At 47.2% G+C, this 22,747-nt stretch overlaps 1 protein-coding gene across 3 annotated transcripts in view; it reads left to right on the top strand.

Annotated features, from left to right (window-relative positions):
- Positions 1-22,747, top strand: part of SCRN1 (secernin 1) — a 65,071-nt gene that overhangs the window by 29,336 nt on the left and 12,988 nt on the right. For all 3 annotated transcript variants that reach the window (XM_047850417.1, XM_047850419.1, XM_047850416.1), the window contains exons 3-6: positions 9,259-9,440; positions 13,577-13,779; positions 16,963-17,157; positions 19,875-20,040. In XM_047850417.1, coding sequence (XP_047706373.1) covers positions 9,259-9,440; positions 13,577-13,779; positions 16,963-17,157; positions 19,875-20,040 — 746 coding nt within the window. The remainder of the gene's footprint in view (positions 1-9,258; positions 9,441-13,576; positions 13,780-16,962; positions 17,158-19,874; positions 20,041-22,747) is intronic.

Below are 22,747 nucleotides of genomic sequence, written 5' to 3'. Positions count from 1 at the left end.
TGGGTTCGAGCCCCGCATGGGGCTCTGTGCTACCAGCTCAGAGCCTGGAGCCTGCTTCGGATTCTATGTCTCCTTCTCTGTCTGACCCCTCCCCTGCTCATTCCCTCTCTCTCTCTCTCTCTCTCTCTCTCTCTCTCTCTCAAAAATAAATAATAAAAAAAAGATTTAAAAAAATTTAAAAAAAATAAAAAAAAAGGTTTACTCTCCCGTATTGCTACTCAGTCTGATTCCCATCCTGCATCACCCTTTTTAGTAATTACTTGCACATCCTTCCACTGTTTCATGCAAATGCAAACAAGTGTGAATACTTAGCCTTATTTTCTTACTTTTTGCCACAAAAGTAGCACATTATATATACTATTCTGAAACTTGATTTAAAACAATTTTTTTTAATGTTTATTCATTTTCGAGAGAGAGAGAGTGTGAGTGGGGGCAGAGCAGAGAGAGAGGCAGACACAGAATCCGAAGCAGGCTCCGGGCTCCGAGCTGTCGGCACAGAGCCCGACGCGGGGCTTGAACTCACAAACTGTGAGATCATGGCCTGAGCCGAGGTCGGATGCTTAACCGACTGAGCCACCCAGGCGCCCCTGAAACTTGATTTTTAAATATAAAATTTCAAATGCACAAAAAAGATCTACATTTTTTAAATTTAGTAAATCTTTTCTAAAGATTCTTCTACATTTGTACACAGAGATCATCTTATTATTATTTGTTAAGGATGCATAGTGTCCATTGTGGAGATATTCCATAATTTTTCAATCAGTCCTCTATTGGTGGACACTGGGCCTGTTTTCTAGTCCAGAAGTCAGTCATGAAGAACCTTGTATGTAAGTCATTCTGTACATGTGCGGGTATAGTCTCTAGATACAACTGGCAGATGTAGGATCGCTGGGTCGTGGGGTAAAGTTTTTGTACTAATTGCCCTCCAGAAGGGTTGTACAATTTCCTGCTTGCTTTTCTGCCCTCCTTCTTAGTCTTCCTCTCCCAGCTTGCACCATAGGCTCCAGCTACATTGAGCTGCTCGTCATTTCTGGAACAAGTAACACATTTGCATTTCTTTGTGCTTTTGTTAAGAATGCCCTTCCTGTCCTCTCCTCTCCTTGGTAGATGCATCCTTCAGGGCCCACATACCAATATCGTCACCTCCCTCTGGCCCGCCCTCCTTCTGTGAACATGTACTTTGTGCCTGTTCTGCCATTATAAATCAATGGAAATTTACAATTGCCTGAAACCGGTGGGATGAGTCTGGCCTCAGATACAAGGGTCTTGGCTTCCAGTCTTGTCTTCCCCATTTCCTGCATCTTGGGTCTTTGAGTCTCTTTGAGACTCAGTTTACTCATTTGCCAGATGGAGATCATAACACCCACTGTGTCTGCCTTACAGACTTTTTGGTGAAACACATGGGAGTTGATATTTGAAAGTACTTTATAAACTCTAAGGAGAACATTGTAAAAAGAGATTTTTTTTTTTTTTTAAAGAATTGACTAGTGCTGAGAGCTTCTGTGACTCCAGGTCTCAGTTCCCAGACTATCTTTAGCATTTGGTTCTGAATCTGCTTTTCAATTTTACTCTTGCCTTCTCTCCGCCCCCTCCCCCTTTTTTTTTTCAACGTTTATTTATTTTTGGGACAGAGAGAGACAGAGCATGAGCGGGGGAGGGGCAGAGAGAGAGGGAGACACAGAATCGGAAACAGGCTCCAGGCTCTGAGCCGTCAGCCCAGAGCCCGACGCGGGGCTCAAACTCACGGACCGCGAGATCATGACCTGGCTGAAGTCGGACCCTTACCGACTGCGCCACCCAGGCGCCCCTCCGCCCCCTTTTTAAAGTAAGCTCTACGCCCAACATGGAGCCCAACATGGGGCTTGGAATGAAGACCCTGAGATCGAGGCCTAAGCTGAGATCAAGAGTCAATCGCCTAACCAACTGAGCCACCGAGGTGCCTCTACTCTTACCCCTTTAATTCCTTCTGTTACTTTCCCAAGTACAGAATGGCGGGCTCTTTTCCATAGGTGGGGTTATGAGCCCAACAACTATCATGTAACTTTCATAAAAGCTCTCATTGGCATACAGAAATTATTTTTCTAAACTGTGAAGAGTGAGAACTTCCTATAAACTCCCATCTATTTCTTAGCCATTTCACGACATCTTAAACGTATATATTCTGCAGTTTCCCTAGAAACCTCATACTTGAGTTTTGAGGTTCCAGGAATTCATTTTCTGAGAATAACTGTGCACTAAAAGTCATCCTGATTACTCATCCACTGACCCGCCTACCCTTCCAGCTGGCCCGTCCTTCCAGGCGGTCCTCCCGTCCAAGTTGTCCACTCACGCACCCGTCCTCCTTCCTTCTGTCTGTCCATCAGTCTACTCAGCCACCATCTACTCTCCGTCACATTCTCTTTGCTTGAGACAAAGGATAAATGAATAAAGAATAGGATCCTTTAACAGAGTTCCTCCATTTCTAAAATTACACTGCATGTTTTTGTTTAGCTCCACAGTTGAAAGATTGGAGCATTTTTTAAATGTTCTTTAGTTTCTCTCTTTCTCTCTCTCTCTTTTTTGTTTTAACAATGTCTGTTTGTTTGCAGAGTAGCATGGATCCGTGTATATCCATTTGTGCTCTCTGAGGATGCTATACCACTACGCATCACAGAGCACATCTCGACTTTTCCTCAAGCCCTGCTCCTTTCCGTAGATAGGAGTGTTGAGGAAGCAGATGAGTAATTTCCTGGATCATGATGTTCTCTGTGTGTATGGGATGTGTGTGTGTGTGTGTGTGTGTGTGTGTGTGCGCGCGCGTGCCTGTAGGTGGGTATGTATGCCTATTTTCATATGGTTGGATTTTCTATTTAGGAAAAAATGGATCCAACATTAGAATACTGCTCCAAAAACCAATGCATTTCTTTGTTTAAAAAAATGTTTATTTTATTTTTCAGAGAGAGAGAGAGAGAGAGCGCCAGCGTGAGTGGGGGAGGGGCAGAGCGAGATGTGGACAGAGGCTCTGAAGCAGTCTCTGTGCTGACAGCAGAGAGCCTGATGCAGGGCTCTAGTTCACGAACCGCAGGATCACGACCTGAGCCTAAGTTGGACGCTTAAGTGACTGAGCCACCTAGGTGCCCCATACAAAAACCAGTGAATTTCAATTAAAGTTGACCTGATTTATATTTGGTGCCCAGAGTATAATTATGTCACCATTTGTGGAGACAGAATTCTTGATAGCCAAGTCAGATTTGACACATCATGCTTTTTAAAAGAGTCTCTTATTATTATTATAATAACCCTCTTCTCCATTTTCCCCCTTCCTTTAAAGTTTAAAGTCCTCATTGTTTCTTTCTGTCTTTTTTTAAAGTTAGGTTTAATTTATTTATATTTTCCTCTATATAAAGTTCTGTTTGGGTTCAGGACCCCCAGTGAGATTATACAACTTCCACAGTTTGGGGCAGGCTTTTGGTAGATCACTTCCTTTTTTCCTTGCCCAATGAAAATACTTTCAAGAAGAATAGAAAATTACCCATTAATGATAGCTGGTAACATTGTTAGTAACATTGTCCAGATGGCAGCTATATTTGTGGTTCGTGGGATGTGTGTGTGTTTTGCGGGGGAGAGTGTCTGAATTTCATTTCCGAAGATTCCCTCTTACGGTGGGAAAGCACGAGTTATTCTGGAATCAAAGAGAGCTGAACAAAGTTCCATGTGGCCACCGGGGGGGACTGGGTGCTGGTCTTCCTATCTGCTCTTTGTCCCCAGAGCAGGAACCTCCAGCCTTGTGTGTAGAGCAGGCGCGTCCCCCCTCACCTCAGGGGAGCGTGGCTTAGCAGGGAACTTCCTTCACCAGTCCCCTGTCCCAAGCCTGTTTCCGTCCCCAGGCCTTTGCATTTGCCCATTCTCAAAGATCTTACGTCCTCAAGGGAGTATAAGGCCCTGCTTCTAAAATGTGGCTGACACTCTTTGTTTGGTCATTATTTAGAGTCATATGAACCTTAAGGGCACATTTTCAAAAACCGGCCAAGTCGCCGGCAAGACACTGGGCTAAGGAAGATAAAAACAAACCCCAAGAACCTCAGTGATCATGAGCAGTGCTGCTTTAGAGTTGCAAATTGTCTAAACCTAAAAATATTCCTCCAAAGCGTCCCATTTTCTCTGCTTCCCCCCCCCCCCCCCACCCTCCACCCTGGGAAGTCTGGCTGAGTCATCAGCTCATTTCAGAGTGCTTTTTCACTGGTGGTGCCAGGGCTGTGTTCACCATCTGAGTACAGTAGGAAAGCACAATGGTTGCATTTCATTAATTGAAACGTCTATTGTGTGAGTGTCTCTGTTCCCCTTTCACTGGGTGATATCCAGGAAGGGTGTGCACCGGAACGTGCAAGGGGTAGGCACCAGCGTGAAGCTGATTTTGCTTTTTCGTTTTTGACCCAATCACAGAAAATAATAAAGGGCTTGCCCTGCAGGGGAATTGTCTTTTGTCGCCGTCCCCAGGGCTTTGTCAGGCAAGGCTCATCTTTTCTATCCTCCAACCTGGCACGTGTCCCCTGGAGCCACCTGAAAGGGAGACAGGCTCAGTGCAGGCAGTACCTTTAAAACCTCAGTGATCAGCAGCAGACAGTGCCGACATTTACAAGCCTGCCTCACCGTGCTCCCCGCTCCAGGCAGCCTTATACTGTTACGTGGCCTTGGCACCCAGAAGTCACACAGCTGACAGATTTGTTTTATGCGAGGCTGGTTGGGAGTGGCCGTGGGCAGCAAGACAATTTGCTCATCTCTGTCTCTCTCTCTGCAAACCTCTTAAGCGGCTTAATCACCGAAGCTGAGGCCAGAACCATCCCTGTAAAGATTGAGCTTTTGCGTGGTGAACGTGTTCTTTCCCCTTTTTGTGTTGGGTAGGAATTCTGGCTAGGAATTTTGACTTGAGGAGCGAAACTGCTTTTGTCACGCTGAAAGAACATGTCTTTTGTCACGCTGAAAGAGCATTTAGGATTTTTTTTTTTTTTTTTTTTGGTGAGACCTTCCCTGCTGCCTGAGACCCCACTCCCACTTACCGTCTGCCTCCTCAATAGTGATGTGGCCGTTGTGAAGATGAGTGAATTTTATTAAAAAAAAAAAGAAAAACGGTCACGGGGGCACCTGGGTGGCTCAGTCGGTTAAGCGTCTGAGTCTTGGTTTTGGCTCAGGCCATGAACTTGCGGTTTGTGAGTTCAAGCCCTGCATCAGGCTCTGTGCTGACAGTGCAGAGCCTGCTTGAAATTCTCTCTCTCCCTCTCTTTCTACCCCTCCCTGCTCTCTCTCTCTCTCTCTCTCTCTCTCTCTCTCAAAATAAATAAACTTAAAAATAAAAAAGAAATGACTGCCTGCAGAGTTCATGTTCTAGATGGCTGACTTTACACAGTTTAGCTAATTACATCTTGTGTTAACGTTCCCTATTTACGAGGTTTGCTCCCAGACAAGGATTTTAGATAAGCAATCGTGACCATCCTCTTTGATCTGGGTGTGATTCGTCAGATTTCAAACACAATGGAGTGTGTGTGAATTGTAGCCACAGAAGGGTCCTTGTTAGGCCCAGGCTGCTGCAGTCCGTGACAGAGATGCCCTAAGGGTGTGTGTGTTACAGGCTCCGAAGGGCTTGGTGCACCGCGCCCCCCCCCCCCATCTCCATAACCCCTTTGCTCTGTAGCATATGAGGGGGATCTGTCTGGTGCATTGGCTTTCCGCCTGGTGTTTAGGAGGGGCCGATTTGGCCCATCTGGCTACTTGGGCCTCTCTTTTCTTCCTCCTCCTTCCGAGTTTGGCTAAAAAGTGTCAAGTTGGCTGCAAATATTTTGAACTCCCACGAAGACCATATGGTCTTTTGGATTCAGTTTTCAACATTTTTATCAGTCAATACTTACTGAGCTTTTGCAGTGCTGTTACTCAATGCCTTCGCAATAGCTTCTGTGAGTGGCACAGAGCGGGGAATGTTCCTGGCCCCGTCTCTGTCTCTCTCTTCCCTGGCTCTTACCTCTCTGTCAGGAGCACCTCGATGTCTGGCCCGTTTTTTCAAGATCAACTCAAATGTCACTCATTTGATAAATCCTCTGGCCACTTAGATAATTTCCCTCTTTCTGTTGAACCTGTATTATGTCCCTCTGTTCTTTGTTATTCACTTATTCCTTCCTTCCTTCTTTCCTTCCTTCCTTCCTTCCTTCTTCCTTCCTTCCTTCCCTCCCTTGAAAAAAGATCTGTTGATGCCTAGTGTGTACCAGATTTGGGATATATCACTGAACTAAACCACAAATATATCTCCTTGCCCGTATGGAGCTTACCTTGTGGCTGGGGGAGATAACATACATAAACAGTATATGCAGTACATAAGCCAATTATTCGGTATTTGGAAGGGGATAAATGGAATGGAATGTGGAAGAAAAAAGCAGGAATGGATTGCTCAGATGTACAAGGTTGAGGAGGGGGAAAGATGGATTACACATTAACTTGACAGGCCTCGGTGATACCTGCTGAGGTTGGCCTGGTGGTCATGGTAATTTGCATGTGTGCTTTCTCCTTGTTTCCCAACTGAAAGAACAGGGATTAGGCATCCTTCCTGATTTATTTTTTTTTTTCAACGTTTATTTATTTTTGGGACAGAGAGAGACAGAGCATGAACAGGCAAGGGGCAGAGAGAGAGGGAGACACAGAATCGGAAACAGGCTCCAGGCTCTGAGCCATCAGCCCAGAGCCCGACGCGGGGCTCGAACTCACGGACCGCGAGATCGTGACCTGGCTGAAGTCGGACCCTTAACCGACTGCGCCACCCAGGCGCCCCAGGCATCCTTCCTGATTTATCTGCAAACAGTGCTTAGCACAAAATGCCTTCTGTGTGGTTGGTGCTCTGTAAATAATTGGCGAAATGGAAACGAATGTGTAAAAACGAATTTGAGAACAGGTAAATAAACCCATTCTTCTTTTTGCTTCCTCCCTGCCCGTAAAAATAACTTTATGATACATCTGCGCGTAAGAATCTTAAATTCCTGGGGCGCCTGGGTGGCTCAGTCGGTTAAGCAACTGACTTCGGCTCAGGTCATGATCTCGCGGTCCGTGGGTTCGAGCCCCGCGTCGGGTTCTGTGCTGACAGCACGGAGCCTGGAGCCTGCTTCGGATTCTGCATCTTCCTCTCTCTGTTCCTCCCCTGCTCGTTCTCTGTCTCTCAAAAATAAACGTTAAAAAAAAAAATTTTTTTTTTAAAGAATCTTAAATTCCTTCCACATTTACTCATTCTTTTCAAGACAGAATTTATCACTGGAACTGACTCAGTGTACACAGAGCGGTTTGGAAAACGTTGGTCGATGCCTGAACTGCTTTTTACATGAAGAATACAATTTTAAGATATAAACTGCTATCACATTTGGAAGAGCACAGAGGACCGTAGTTTGTTCATGGCTCTGGCTAGGTTTTTGCTGTAAAAGAAGCGTTTTTCAAAGTAAACAATGTTCAGGAACTAGGGGAAACATTTCAAGAGTGCATTTCATCATCAATTTGCCGTGAAAAAACTCAAGAGCCTCTTGACAGCCTCTGGATTTAATTAGCTTTCAGTCTTACCAGGATTTATCCAGTGAAATAACATCATCCCAGTGCAGAGCAGCACCTTCCATGGATTATGAAGATACATGTGTCACCTGACCAATGAGTGTGCATGCTGCCCGCGTTTTAGCTCTTACCCGAGGCTTAGACGTTATGGAAAATCAATGCAGAATAATGTCCCGGGCTGTGTTCAGTCGATACAACTGGGTCGCGAGTCAGAAAAAGATCCGAGGCCACAGTTGAGCCGATGCTTTCAGTGCCCAATTTAAAATGTAAATGGTTGCTGCAGGTGACGAATTTCTCCCTTGAGAGCCAAGTAGCGCTGTGCAGCTTAGAGCCCTGGATTCCGTGCCAGAGTCAGCAGGCCCCTTATGGGCCACCCAGGTTAACGTTTTTCTCATTTCTCCAAGGGAGCTGTCTGTGCCGTGGGCCCATCGTGGGGAGGGAAAGGGTAGAACCAGCAGGCCGGGCTTTGAGTTAGCTGGTCCCACCACCCAACTTCCATTTGCCTCAACGCACTGTGACCGCTTTTACTGTCTTCATGCTTCTACGTAAGAGTTCGTGCGAAGGCAGGGTTCTAAGGCTAAAAATATTTCGGAAAACAAAATCGCTTGTTCTCGATTAGCTCACTCATTTTCCAGGTAAAGACAACAGCAGCCTGGAGAAGGTAAGATATACAACACCACGTGGTGTGGGTCTTGCTGTCCTGATCATAGTTAGAAACACGCCCTTCTGGGACTCTCTTCCCCTGTGTCCACTGCATAGGCTTAGTGTGAGAATCAGATGGGACAGACAGGGAAGCACAGTGTATAAGAGAGCATTTAATGCATTAGTTAAATGTAAAGTTTTATCATCACGTTCCCTTTTCTACCATGAGAGCAAACGTGAAGGTTATGAAACTAGGTTCCAGGGAGCCCTAGGGATCATTGCCAGGAGCATAGGGACCACCCCCCCTCGTCCCAGCCCCCATCTTCGTCAGGCAACACATTTTCCTTTCATCTGCTTTCTATGTTAGGCCTCCGAGTAAAGTTTCTTCTATAGTAAGGTTCAATAACTTTAAAGCAGTTTGAAAGCCACTGATCTGGAAGGAATTTTGCAGATGAGAATAAATGGTTATGTTTGTGTGAAATGCTTGTGCCCTGAAGCACCTGTGCCTGCTGAAATGACCAGACAGCGTATTCAGGGCACAGATGGGCTGCATACCTGGTTCAAGAAGCTGATTGCTGGGGCGCCTGGGTGGCTCGGTCAGTTAAGCGTCCGACTTCGGCTCAGGTCATGATCTCACGGTTTGTGAGTTCGAGCCCCGCGTCGGGCTCTGTGCTGACAGCTCAGAGCCTGGAGCCTGTTTCAGATTCTGTGTCTCCCTCTCTCTCTGCTCCTCCCCTGTTCATGCTCTGTCTCTCTCTGTCTCAAAAATAAATAAACGTTAAAAAAAAAAAAAAAGAAGCTGATTGCTATAAATGCGAGAGCACTGTGGATAAACTGGGCTTGAACCGGAGACTGAAACCTGATTGGCACAACTGCACCTCACTCTAGAGACCTCTGAGCTTGCGTTGAGACCTGGGGTATCTTTTAAGTCTTGTGTTCCCAAGGCCTTTCATTTTCTGGCTCTGTTTGCAACTGATGTAGTGGTTCTGCTTAAGTACCAAGATGGAAACTGAGTGGTTCCTGACAGGTGATGGTCCTTTCTTTCCTGTCTTTGTTTTCTAGTGCACGTACATTTCAATCGACCAAGTTCCCAGGACCCATGCTATTGTGCTAAGCAGACCTGCCTGGCTTTGGGGGGCAGAAATGGGAGCCAATGAGCATGGAGTGTGCATAGCCAATGAAGCCATCAATGCCAGAGAACCAGCAGCTGAGACCGAAGCCTTATTGGGGATGGATCTGGTCAGGTACCACACAGTCATTCTTTGAAACAACCGCTCAGAACAGGTGGGGGAATGGGAACGGGATTTGTTTCCCTCCGAACCTCATATTTTTATAACACGGTCCTCCCAAAGGAGACCTGTGTTTTTTGATAAGTTTGAGGTGATAGAAAAAAAAAAAAAGGTAGATTACAGTGGAATATTATTGAGCAATAAAAAATAACCAAGTGCTTACACATGCTTCAACATGGTGGGTTTTGAAAACATCGTGCTAGGGGCGCCTGGGTGGCTCAGTCGGTGGAGCGACCGACTTCGGCTCAGGTCATGATCTCACGGTTTGTGAGTTCGAGCCCTGCGTCGGGCTCTATGCTGACAGCTCAGAGCCTGGAGCCTGTTTCAGATTCTGTGTCTCCCTCTCTCTGCCCCTCCCCCACTCATGCTCTGTCTCTCTCTGTCTCAGAAATAAATAAATATTAAAAAAAAGAAAGAAAGAAAGAAAACGTCGTGCTAAGTAACAAAGCCAGACACCGGAGGTCGCATGTTGTATGATTGCATTTACATGAAATGTCCAGAACAGGCAAATCCATAGTAGCAGAAAATAGATTAGTGATTGCCTGTGGCGGGGGTGGGAAAATGGGGAGTGATTCCTTATGGATATGGGGCTTCTTTTGGGGGTGTTGAAAATGTCCCAATTAGGTTGTGGTGGTAGATGTGTGAATGTACTAAAAATCACTGAACGGTGTGTTTTAAGTGGGTGGTTCATGGTTTGAAATGTAGCTAAAATATACGAAAGAGGGAAGGCTGCATATAAAATACATAACATATCAAGGAAGAAAGAAGAGATATATGCCCCTCCTGTCCTTCTTCATCTCACTTGTCCTCTTCCCTTTTCCTTCTCTACCGGCCACTACATAACAGGAGGCAGCAGGCGCGTCGTGGGCTCAGTGGGATGGGGGCCTCTCCTTGGTCACCACCGTGCCGTGAGCACCGGGACTTGTGTGCCTGGCCTGCGGTGGCTGATCAATGACCGAGTTTGGAGTGAACCACCAAAGGCGAGGGTGGGTGGGACCGAAACGACACTCCGAACCGGCTTTCTTTTTTTCGGGGATTGTGAAATGCAACAGACTCATGGCCTCGTTGAAAGAATATTGGGCTGGGAGCCAGGGGTCTTGGTTTTCCGTGTGAGTTCACCCAAGTTACAGCACCCCTCGGGGCCACAGTCTCCGCATTTATTCGAGGGGAGGCCTTAGATCGGATGACCTCTAAAGAACCTCCCAGAACCAACATCTTACACCAAGCAATCGCGGTTTTGACGCTTTGTAGGACTTGCAGGGAGAAAGTGTGCATTTACACAGAGACCTCTGTGGTCCGTAGCTTCCGCCAACCGATGGATAGGTCTATTGACCTTCCAGGAATGGGCACACTGGGCCTGACATACCTGCGTGAGAGTCATGGACTGCAAGTAGGGATCCTTACAAGTAGTTTTCATAAAACAAGAATTTGAACTTGGGTGCATCTGACTCCAAGATCCAGAAAAACGTGGACCGAGCTCATATGTTCAAAGGATCTGAACGGCACTGAAGGTAGATGTCAGAGTGAGACTCTAACCTTGGCCCAGCTAATTCCATCCCTTTTCCTGCCCCGGTCATGCCCATAGTGAGGTGACGCAGCCAAAGGGGCTGTTCTCATTTGGAGTCGCGTGAATTTGCCCCATCTATGGGGCCAGAGCACTGTGAAAGGCTTTGGAACGGGTCTCTTGATATCGGGTAACTTGTGGCCCTAGACTACTGTGGCCCGGGTGCACCTGTCCCCTCAGTCTTCCTGTTGTTTGCATCCCGATACAGTGGAGCAGGCTGTCCTGTCCTTGGCCCATGGCACAGAGGCTAAGTGGGAGTGGCCAGGTGTATCGTTTTCCTTGGTCCTGGCACAGAGGGTAGGAGGGTCTGATCAGAGTGGTGTCTGTAGATGAGTGCTGAGGTCCCGCTGCCGCCGCCATACGCAGAGGGCACTAAGGAACCTCCCGGAGCCAAGGTTCTTGGCTTGTGGGAGGGCAAGTGCGCGTACGGGCGCCTCAGCGTGGAATGCAGCGGGCAGAACGGCAGGAGAATGAGCTAGAAGCTGCAAAAGAGAAGTCACGGCTTCCAAAGGTGGTGTGCCCCTGGCTAGGTATTCCCACGCTCCTAGCAACTGTTTGCCTGGGCAGATTGGAGCCCTGTGAAGGCCCCGGGACAAGGCTTCTGCCTGGAATGCATGCATGAGGCAATGTGACCAGAGGCTGCTAGGCATCTGTGAAAGGAAGAAGGGGGCCCTCCTCGGGGCACAGCTCGGGCAGATCAGAGAGGTGCTCATATAGCATGCTTGTTTCCTCTGGATCCTCAAGAGCAGATGAGTGCTTGCTTCTGTCGGTCCTCTTTGGAGAAGATGACACCCACCAACAGAAAAGTCTGCTCAAGCCAACCGTCTCCTAAGGTTATTTTGTATCACTCTGCTAAGGTCTTAGGGTTCAGCTTTGCAAATCAGTGCCTTTTCACCAAGTCTTCCTAAATAAGCTAAAATTGAGAAATGCCCAATAAATGGATATATAATTATCTGACTACGAAGATAAGCCTGTCGCGAGAGCAAGTCTGTCGGGGCGCCTGGGTGGCTCAGTCAGTGAAGCGACCGACTCTTGATTTTGGCTCAGGTCAGGATGTCAGGGTTTCGCGAGTTCAGGCCCCACGTCGGGCTCTGCGCTGACGGCCTGGATTCTCCCTCACCCTCTGCCACTCCCCTGTTTGCATTCTCCCTGCCTCTCCCAAAATAAATACATAAACTTAAAAAAAAAAAAAGAGAGAGAGAGAGAAATAAGTCTGTAGCATTATCTTTTCCTCTCCCTGGCAGGACAGTGGAGGTTCCTTCAGCAAGAATCAGGCTGGGTGAGTTTTAGAGACGATTGCTCACACGATGAAAATTCCCACAGAGCTGGCTTATGCTGCCATCTTAGTGGGCACCGTCATCTCTGTTCTAAGGTGCTTGTGTTCCTGCCGCCAGAATTATGATTGGAAACAAGAGATGAGTCAGTGGACATTTACTGAGTACATTTCAAGTGCCATCCTCTTTCACATCAGCCCGACAGGGGCGTAGTCCCGTTTTGACATTACAAATGAGAAAATCACGTTCCCGAAAGGTTATGTTACTTAAGGTCACACTGCCAGTGGGTGGCACACATAGAATTGGGAGCCAGGTCCCCGTATCTCTGAGCCATTGTTTTGCGGCCACAGCGTGCTGCCTCTCAGACCTACTGACCCCCTTGGTCCTGGACAGTTGTGTTTGTATTTTCACAGTCAGTATGTCGTACACCTGTCTTCATAGAGCCCAGGGATTAGGTACCTGTTTTATAGGTGACATAACACGGAGTTCAGACATATTATGGGACTTGCCTGAGGTCACGCAGAGGGCCGTATCTGTGCCCTCTGTAGGGAGCCGATTATTTGGAAGGGCTGGGAGCAGACTGCTGTTTCATTTCAGAAGAAATAGGTACTTTTTGATAAGTGACGCTCTAAGCCACACCAGGAGAGGCAGGCTGATAGGTAGGAGGAGAGATACGCAGAAAAGGATAGATCATGTCCTACCAGGCACCCATTCCCTGTGAGATGATGGAGTAAAACCTATGTACCGAGGACAAGGGCTGGCAATGGAACCCTTTGTTACCAACCAAAATGCCTGGTGTAGAGTAACAGAGATCAAGGCTGCCCTGCGCACAGGTGTCCTTTTGCCTGGAGGCAGGAAGGAGAATAAGCCACAGAAAGGGGGTCTTGACACGGCTAGAGCTGAGCTGGCCGGCATCATGGGAGTCAGAATCAGAAAAGAAACAGAGCGTTGGCTGAGCTGCCTTTCACGAGGGAGAAGCCACTGGGTTCCTGAGTCTTCTGTTTGTGTGTGTGTGTGTGGGGGGGATGGGGGGGTGCCCAAAGACAGAAAACACCCCCACGATTTGGAACCGAATGCGTGAGAGACGCATTCTGAGCTCAAGTGCCGTGAATCTGCGGATCGGCCTGCATATTTCATACATTTACACGTGACGGCGTGCTTCATAACTCAGCTGCACCCCAGGCTTTGGTTACTGTGGTGAGAACCATAGCGTACGAAAGGACTGAGGGAGACTTCCGGTCTTCTTACTTCAGGCTTGGTTTGGAAAGAGGGACAACAGCCAAAGAAGCCTTGGATGTCATCGTCGCCTTGTTGGAGGAACACGGACAGGGTGGCAATTATTACGAAGATGCACACGCCTGCCACAGCTTCCAAAGCGCGTATCTGATTGTGGATCGCGAGGAAGCCTGGGTGCTGGAGACCGTGGGGAAGTACTGGGCTGCTGAGCAGATCACAGGTGAGCGGTGTGGACGGGCGGTGGGGGGGGGGTGGGCTTCGAGGGCAAGAGAGGCTCAGGCGGATGCTGCCTGGACGCGTAGGAGTCACTCTGGTGCGGCAGACCCCCTCTGTGCCGTATCCTCACTTCTGGGCTCTGCTTCTAGAAAGAACCTGGGCTGCAGAGGTGTCAACACTTGGGAGACACGCTCGTGACATTTCTTATTTTCCGCTTGCTTTCTGGGCAGGACCCGGCTGTGGCTACCGGCCGTTTCGTGACCCAAATGGTTACTCTGTGACTTGGCCAAAGGAATGGTGATTATCCCATTCCATTCAGTGAGTGAACCCCTACAACAGGGAGCTGCCCCTCATCACCCGTAGCCCTGTGGCTCCTCACACTTGGAATGTTCCTCGAAAAGAGGCGTTTGGATCTGTGTGAGGACCGTGGACTGCCTCTGGGACAAGCTCATTTCTCTGTGAGACAGTGTTTCTAGAAGAGCAGAGGCCTAGGGGATCCATTCGGAAGGATCTTGTGCCCACGCAGTTGTGGCTCTGTGCTCCCTGCAGCACTTTGTTCTGAGACAGTTCCGAGGAAGGAGATGTTAGAGGGGGTTGTGGTTGTCCTGTCTTATCACTTAGCAGCCTCATATTGGAGACAGGATGAGGTCCCAGCATGGGTTAAAGGGTTTCCGAGAGGATGAAGGAATTCTAGGAGAGAATCGGCCAGTGAAGCCCCCCTGACGCTCCTCAGGACTGGATGACAAGTACCTAGACGGTGTGCCGCCATTTCTCCCCTCCTGTGCCCACGGCACACGCGGCTAGTGGCTCGCCACCCTCTTCTCGGGTTGAACCTAAACTTGGGCTTCAGTTTCTCAACTGAATTTGTCAGGAAGTCTCTTCCAGTTCCTCAGAAGTGATGGTAGGGATGAAACCTGTTTTCCAGGCCTACCTAAGGGGTGATTGGAACCAAAGCTGACCTGAGTTAGAAGCAGCAGATCTACTGCGATAGTTGAGAGTCAAGGTCTTCTGTGGCCTGAGTCAGTGCAGTGATGAGGGTTTCTGTGGACGAGGGGTGTGTTGGATGCTCTATGTGGCTGGCTTACGGCGCTTGCCTGGAGGAGGGTGGCTTCTTCGCATTCTCACAAGGGCACCGAATGGGCTGGTGGCACCCTTGCAACAGTCTCAGAGAGTTTCTTCACCCCCCTGTGCCCAGCATATACCTCCTGGTGCCTGTGCCCCATCCCTATGGCACTTACAGGACTGAGACAGCCGGTGTGGCTGCTGGATCACTGAGCCTGCTGCAGTGCAAGAACTTTAAACTTTTTTATCAAAAAAGTTCTAAGCTGAAGCCTTACTCTCCAATGTTTCCGGCAGGAGGGCTAGTGGTCCATGCTGAAAAAGCAGTCATATATTGCTTTTAAATAGAACTTAAAACTTTTTGATCTAGACCTGCATTTCAGAAGCTCAGTTTCTCTTCAAGATGCAGCTTAAAAAACCCATCTCCTCAAAATGCGTGTTTTCACGAAACATTGAAATAAAAGCTCAGCCATTCATTCCTTGGACTCATTGATCTCATGTCCTCTGATCCCAGCAGCAGTGTGATTGCAATAGGACTTGATGAAACTAGGCCTTGAATGCTAACATTCTTGGGCGCAAACATATATTATTTTTAATGTTTATTTCCGTACTTTTGAGAGAAAGAGAGAGAGAGACAGCGAGTTGCGGGGGTGGGGGGGGCGGGCGGGGGGGGGAGTGGACAGAGGGAGAGAGAGAATCCCAAGCGGGCTCTGCACAGTCAGCACAGAGCCTGACTCAGAACTTGATCATGAAGCGTGAGATCATGACCTGGGCCGAAATCAAGAGTCGGACGCTTAACCTACTGAGCCACCTGGGCGCCCCGAAAGCAAACATACATTATAAATCAGCCCTTTAGGAAAATAATATCTGTGGCGTTGCTCACAGGATTTTTGTGGGTAGCTTAGCATGAAGAATGCCAAAAGCCCCTTTTTAGGCCAAAGCTCCTTTTTATTTTTAATTTTTTTTAAGTAGTTTTATTCTTGTGTTGTCCTCTGAAAAGATGAGCGGCAGAAGGCCAATGCCCATCAGCTAGGAATACTTATTTTGGAAGAACAAATCAGTGGAGCAGAACATACTGGAAGAACCCTGTCCCGCACTGACCTTGTCTCTAGAAACTGGTTTTTAGGCAGTAAAGGCTTGCAGCTTGTGGTTTGATCTCTCTCTCTACTTCATTCTCCCAAGAATTTTTAAAAGATCAGCACGCTCTCTGGAAGCAGCAAGTACGGATGGCCTCTTTTGAGCTACAACTTATAACTTCTTAGTGTTCTAGACAGCATCTTGAAGAATGAAGTCATCCTCAGTGTATTTGCAGCTGAGGCTTTGGAAGAAGCCACAGGAAGCCTGCCAGCCGATAGGGGAGTTTCATCAAGCTGGAGTGCACTCAGCATTCATGCGCTCCCGACTCTAGACTCTTTTAGCTGCACTTATATTTTTATGAGAAAAAAATTCCCATAGAATTTCTGCACTCATATACACGTACACGCATGTACACACACACACACACACACACACACACACACACACTCATACTGATATCCTCAGAGACGTATATTCGCAGGTACATTCCATTCTTTTAAAACAATTCATTATCAGTGCCGCTGTGTTTTTCTAAATGTTGGGACCCGAAAAAAAAAAAAGCTGAATGAAGAGGTGCCATCTTTGTATTTTCCAAAAGTGATGTTACTTGGGCAGAGGGTGGAGGCGTAAAGTGTTCCTTCAAGTGGAGGAAGCCTAAACTGGGGAAGAAGCAGGGCTATAGTTGTGATGTTCATAAGTCTTGTAAGTCGTGTCATGTCTCTTTCAAGAAACCTTTCATTTTTCCTATGGTTAATAGATGCCTGGGGTTTATTTAGCCCTAATGAGAGCTGCACAGGTTTCCTTCTGAGTGTGAGTTTTAGATCCAGCGACCATTGCTCCTTTAAAATGTGGTAGTGCCCGGTCAGGACTGGTCAAACCTTCTGGGAGGTCTTCTTACAAGAGGACCAAGGATTGTGTTTCTCTCTTCAAAAATAGTCATTTCCTCTCTCTAAAGTCAAATTGCAGAGAAGGGATTCGCTGTAAATTTCCATTTCTTGATTAAGTCCTTCTAAGTATCTTTCCAGCTAACCGGACTTTGCACTCTCTACAGAGGGAGTGAAGTGTATTTGCAATCAGCTTTCGCTCACCACTAAGATAGACGCGCAGCATCCTGAGCTCAGGAGTTATGCTCAGAGTCAAGGCTGGTGGACGGGAGAGGACGAGTTCAATTTTTCCGAAGTTTTTTCTCCAGCTGATGACCACCTAGACTGCTGTGCAGGCAAAGACAGCTTAGAAAAGAAAGAAGGTGAGTTAGTATATCCCTTATGATTCTCCCTCTCATACCTGTTGTCTTGCAGCTGTGTTTCAGAGAACTTGTCTGAACTTCGGGGGGTGAGCAAGGAGGTGGAAATGAGAACGGACCTTGTACATAGAGACGAACTTGTGTTGATGTCCCTGATGTGCAGGCAGGATGATGTATATCTATTGTTACAGGACGCTTCCTCATCCACGAGGTTTTTCCTCCTTCTGATTCAAGTCATTGTACTTGTCTTCGTGACAACTTACTGTAGCCTTCCTTCTACCTCAGCGTTTGTGTATTTCACTCATTGCCTTGTCTTCCTGTATTTTCCTTTCTCAGTGGCCTGCTGAGCCTGGAGGGCAGGGCGCTATCTTTCACTCATACTGGGATCCCCTCGTGGTGTCCATTATAGTCTTTTGCTCCGTGAACATTTGTTGACTTGGAACTGCTGTTCTGAATTCTCTTCCCGAACCCTCTATCTCGCACCTAGCTGTTGACTTAATCAGAATCCATGTTGAGGCAAACGTGGTGACTGGATAGCTTATTACTTCTGTGCCCGAGCACAGAGCGGAAACCCTTCCAAGTAAACCACTGAGGCCACATTTTATAGTTGCCAGTGATACATGCGTTTTGTGAGTTAGACCTGTGATCATTTAGAACAGGGGCCAACAGACTGGGACTTGCTGGCAATCCCCTATTTTGCAAATAAAATTTTACTGGAACACAGCCGTGCGCATTTATCTAGGTGCTGGTTATGACTGCTTCCATGCCATATTGGCACAGTTGCAGAGTTGCGACAGGTAGGTTACAGCAAGGTGGTGGGCCCCATAAGCCTGAAATATTTACTGTCTGGTTCTTTAAGAAAAAGTTTGCCGATGCTTAACGTAGAAGAACACGTCACAACTTTGGCTGTAGAACTTAATGTATTAAGGGTAGGAAGGTAGGACAGTGATCCATTTTAAAATGGGAACTTCATGGGACGCCTGGGTGGCTCAGTCGGTTAAGCGTCCGACTTCAGCTCAGGTCATGATCTTGAGGTCCATGAGTTCGAGCCCCACGTCGGGCTCTGGGCTGATGGCTCAGAGCCTGGAGCCTGCTTCGGATTCTGTGTCTCCCTCTCTCTCTGCCCCTCCCCCATTCATGCTCTGTCTCTCTCTGTCTCAAAAATAAATAAACGTTAAAAAATAAAATAAAATGGGAACTTCAAAAAAAAAAAAAACTCCAAAAGTTAACAAAAAAACAAACCCAGCTTGATAAAAGTATATAATACCATGTATGAAGCAGTCTTGCCAGAACATCAAATCTAAATCTGATGAAGCCTCTGGACCTAGCTACGGGTTTACAGGAAATGCAGAGGATGGGAGGACATACTAAGTAACACCAGGGGCTGCTGTCTGCAAAGTGCAGACTGTGGGAAACTCTGTAGGAGAAATGGCCCCACAAATAAAATGCAAGGGGATAGGGGCACCTGGGTGGCTCAGTCGGTTGAGCTTCCGACTTCGGCTCAGGTCATGATCTCGTGGTCTGTGAGTTCAAGCCCCGCGTCGGGCTCTGTGCTGACAGCTCAGAGCCTGGAGCCTGTTTCGGATTCTGTGTCTCTCTCTCTCTCTCTCTGCCCCTCCCCTGCTCATGCTCTGTCTCTCTCTGTCTCAGAAATAAATAAAACATTAAAAAAAAATTTTTTTTTAAATGCAAGGGGATAAAGTGAGAGGCAGAGATTCAAAAAGATTTCAGCTGTTATCAACCGACTGGGTCCTGATTTAAATCAATAAACTCATTCGTAAGACAATGAAAAATGTTTAACACCGGGTAGTTGAAGAAATCAAGGCTTTATTAATCCTTTTAGGTATGGCATATTACAATTGGAAATGTACAAAGAGGACGTGAGTTGTGTTAGTGAAGTTTAAGGCACCTCTTCTTTGTGTGACGCTTTGATTCCATCTCTGTGAACATAGACGGAAAGAATAGTGTTTTAACGAATCATGATCAGAGGGAGAAAACGTAAAACCGGGGTCCTTTGTAGCCAAGGAGTTGTTTACGCATTTATCTAAAGTCAGAGCCGGTACTCAAAATGGCTGTGAATGTTCTGCATGTTTCTCTGTGTGTCTCTTTCCCACTGCAGAGAGGTCATTCTCCACATACAGTGCTGACTGTAGCCAGCAAGTGTGTATGAGAGAACTTGCTTAGTGGATTGTGCATAGATCGCACATACTTTCCTATGGATATCGTTCTGTTGCATACTGTACTGGTTGAGAAATTGCTAAGTGCTACTTAGCACAAAGAGACTCCAAAATAATATGGCTTCAAGAAAATGGAAGCTTATTTTTCTCCCGTGTTATGGTCTAGATGTATATGGCCAGTCCAGGGCTGGTGGGTTACCCGGCACCAGAGGACAGCCACACGCGACGTTTGACTTCCACCTGTGGTCCGACTTGCGGGCATGTCCTGGGCAGCAGAAAGAGGGGCAAACAAAGTGAAGGGCGAACCGTCCCTTGTATGGAGGTGACGAGGAAGTTGCACGTAGCATTTCTTCTCCCACTGGTCAGGATTTATCATGTGACCCCGCCCGAGCCACAAGGGAAGCTGGGAAATATAGTCTGTAGCTGGGCAGTTATAGTCCAGGGTTCTGTAACTGAGAAGAAAAGGAAAAAATGGATTTTGGTTAACAACTTGCCGCTATTAAAGCTTCTCTCTCTTTTTCTCTTTTTTTTTTTTCTTTACAGAAAGCATCACTGTGCAGACTATGATTGACATCTTACGGGACAAAGCCAGTGGAGTCTGTATAGATTCCGAGTCCTTCCTCACCACAGCCAGTGTAGTGTCTGTTCTGCCTCAGAATAGAAGCTCGCCGTGCATTCACTACTTCACTGGGACCCCAGATCCTTCCAGGTTTGTTTGAGACACAGTTGTGCTGGCAGGAAGTATGTGCTCCTCGAAAGCTCATCCAATGCGCCCGCGCTGCGTCCCTGTACCTCTCTTTTCTATAGCCGAGTCACATTTTTCAGTTGGCCCCAACGTGGCCAATGCAGCACAAAGAGCTTTGACAAAGGGGAGTTCTTGGCTGGAGTCATATCATTTTTATGACATCCGTGAAATCAAATTGGTTTAAATTCAACCGATATTTATTGAGTTGATATCATGGGCCAGGCGTTGTGCAAACATGCATGAGGGATGCAAACATACATAACACACAGTGAGACAGATGCAGGAATGCCCAAGATTGATCAAAACAATCAGTTCCTGTAAGTTAGAGGACAAAATAGCCCAGAGGCAATGCAGATTGAGGCAACGTCAAGGGCACTGACCACTTTCTTTCTTTCTTTCTTTCTTTCTTTCTTTCTTTTAATGTTTTATTTATTTCTGAGACAGAGAGAGACAGAGCATGAGCAGGGGAGGGGCAGAGAGAGAGGGAGACACAGAATCCGAAGCAGGCTCCAGGCTCCGAGCTGTCAGCACAGAGCCCGACGCGGGGCTCGAACTCATGAACTGCGAGGTCATGACCTGAGCCAAAGTCGGACGCTTAACCGACTGAGCCACCAGGCACCTCCGGGCACTGACCACTTTGTAAGACATTGTGTTTTAGGGAGTTGCTTTCTGCCTACGTTCAGCAAAGGCATTGTACTGCCCAGTGTTTAAGAACACAGCCTCTAGAATCACCTGTCAGGATTTTGAGTTCCATCTCTCTCACTGAGTGGCTGGTAAGTTACTTAACCTCTGTAAGCTTCAGTATGCTGTACAGACCAGGGGTCCTGGGGATAATGTCAGCTCCTACTTCGTATGCTTGTTGGGAGGATTAAATGAGATAATCCAAGTAAATAGACAGTAGGCTTAACTTTTCTTTTATTAAGACTATCTCTGATTTGCCAGGCAGACAGCAGCCCCACTCCCTGGTAACGTTCGGTCATATACGCTGCAAGTCATGGCATCAGTGGCTTAGACACAGCTTTCCAGTGGTTTCTAATTCAGTTCATTATCAGAAGCACTTGGGGGAGTTTTTGAAAAATACAGGTGCCTTGACCCAAACCTGTTGTATCAGAATCTTTAAGGTGGGCTTACGAATGTGTCAGGTTAAGACTGACCCTCAGCCTGGAAAACCATGAAGATGCCCTATTCTGATAGTTTCGGTGGTATTTTTTAGGGGTTCTCTTGGCTGAAAACACTCATCATTGTTTGTATATCGGGTGTCAGATCTTTGACTGCTATCAGGAAATCTGCAGCTGTTCCATTTCATTCCCTTTTCAGCTAAACATATTTATTCTCCTCTTACTGTTTCAGGAATAGAAGACAATGATGGTGTCTAGCTAGGGATGGTTTCTTAGATGACTCGGGAAAAGCCGAGTACCTCTCTTGACCTGTCGGACTTAACTTTTAAACTACTGCCAATATCAGTAGATCCTTTTAGCGGGACCTGACTATTAAATTCAGTATAAGCTATTCCTAGTTTTTCGTCCACTCATGTATTCATTCAACAAGCATGTATGAAGCACCTACTGTATACCAGATATCATGCTTATTGGGTATTGGGGATGAAGTGTATGTAAGGTAACAGGTGGCTTGGAGGAGATGATGAAGGAGCACGCTTCACTGAGGAAGGATCTCTTGAGCGCCGGGCATTGTGGGAAGAGGAAGAGTTTGTTAGGAATGAAAAGCAGGAATGACATTTTGGGTAGAGAGACAGCATGGACACATGCAGAGAGCCATGAAACGGTACCCTGTTGTAGATTATGTTTCCATCTCTCCTCTCCCCGCCACCCCCACCCCCCACTCCTCCAGTAAACAAGCCTGGCCACCCTCTCATGGCCTCCCACAGTGAACCTCCTCTCCATGGTATTCCGGTCGACCTCCCGGGGTGCGCTCCTGGTTGACCCCGGCTGCTTCCTTTTGACCTTATCTCGAAGCTCTGGATGCTTGGTCTCATGGATGGCCCTGCTCCCGCCCTCTTGTCCGTCCACCAGCTCTGGGGCGCGTCCTTCCTCTCCCTGTTGTCTGAACCTCCCTTCATGGACTCCGACTTAGCTTGCCGCGAACGCTGGTGGCTCAGCTGCCTCTTGGGAGCGCTCTGTGCCGCACCACAGGGGTACACGTGGGCACTTAGAGCCCTTCTGTAGAGTGACTAGAATGCCCTGCCGTGTTCTTTAGCGGGCAGGAGCCTTTGAAGGAGTGGGTTGAGCTGAGGAAGGCCTGAAGTACCTGCCTTGCTCCTCACGTCTCAGGCACCGGCCCCTGCTGTGCTTAGAAGACAGGGCTGTGTGAGGCCAGAACACTAACACAAAGGAATGCCATTTCCTAGACTGAAGTGCATGGCCCAGTACGGTCCTAAAAATGGGCTGGGAAATAGCCTGCTTATATTTAATCTGGAAGATTTCAAGTAATTTTAAAAGAAAGTTATTCATGGTTAAATTAATTGAAAAGACCTTAAAGAAGATTAAGGCATTCATTTTTTATCTTTCAGGGCTAAGGGAGCTGCGTTTCCTACTGTGACTGTTAGAACTGTCACAGAAGCTTTTCTCCTATTCACCATTTCAGTGTTTCTCTGTAATTGGGCATGTTTAACATTTTCTATTTTGTCAGCAGGAAGCATAATTACCTCCTCTTG

The sequence above is a fragment of the Prionailurus viverrinus genome, chromosome A2, assembly GCF_022837055.1.
Source record: "Prionailurus viverrinus isolate Anna chromosome A2, UM_Priviv_1.0, whole genome shotgun sequence".
NCBI lineage: Eukaryota > Metazoa > Chordata > Mammalia > Carnivora > Felidae > Prionailurus > Prionailurus viverrinus.
The sequence above is the reverse complement of the archived record's forward strand: the minus strand, read 5'-3'. Positions and strand labels throughout refer to the sequence as shown.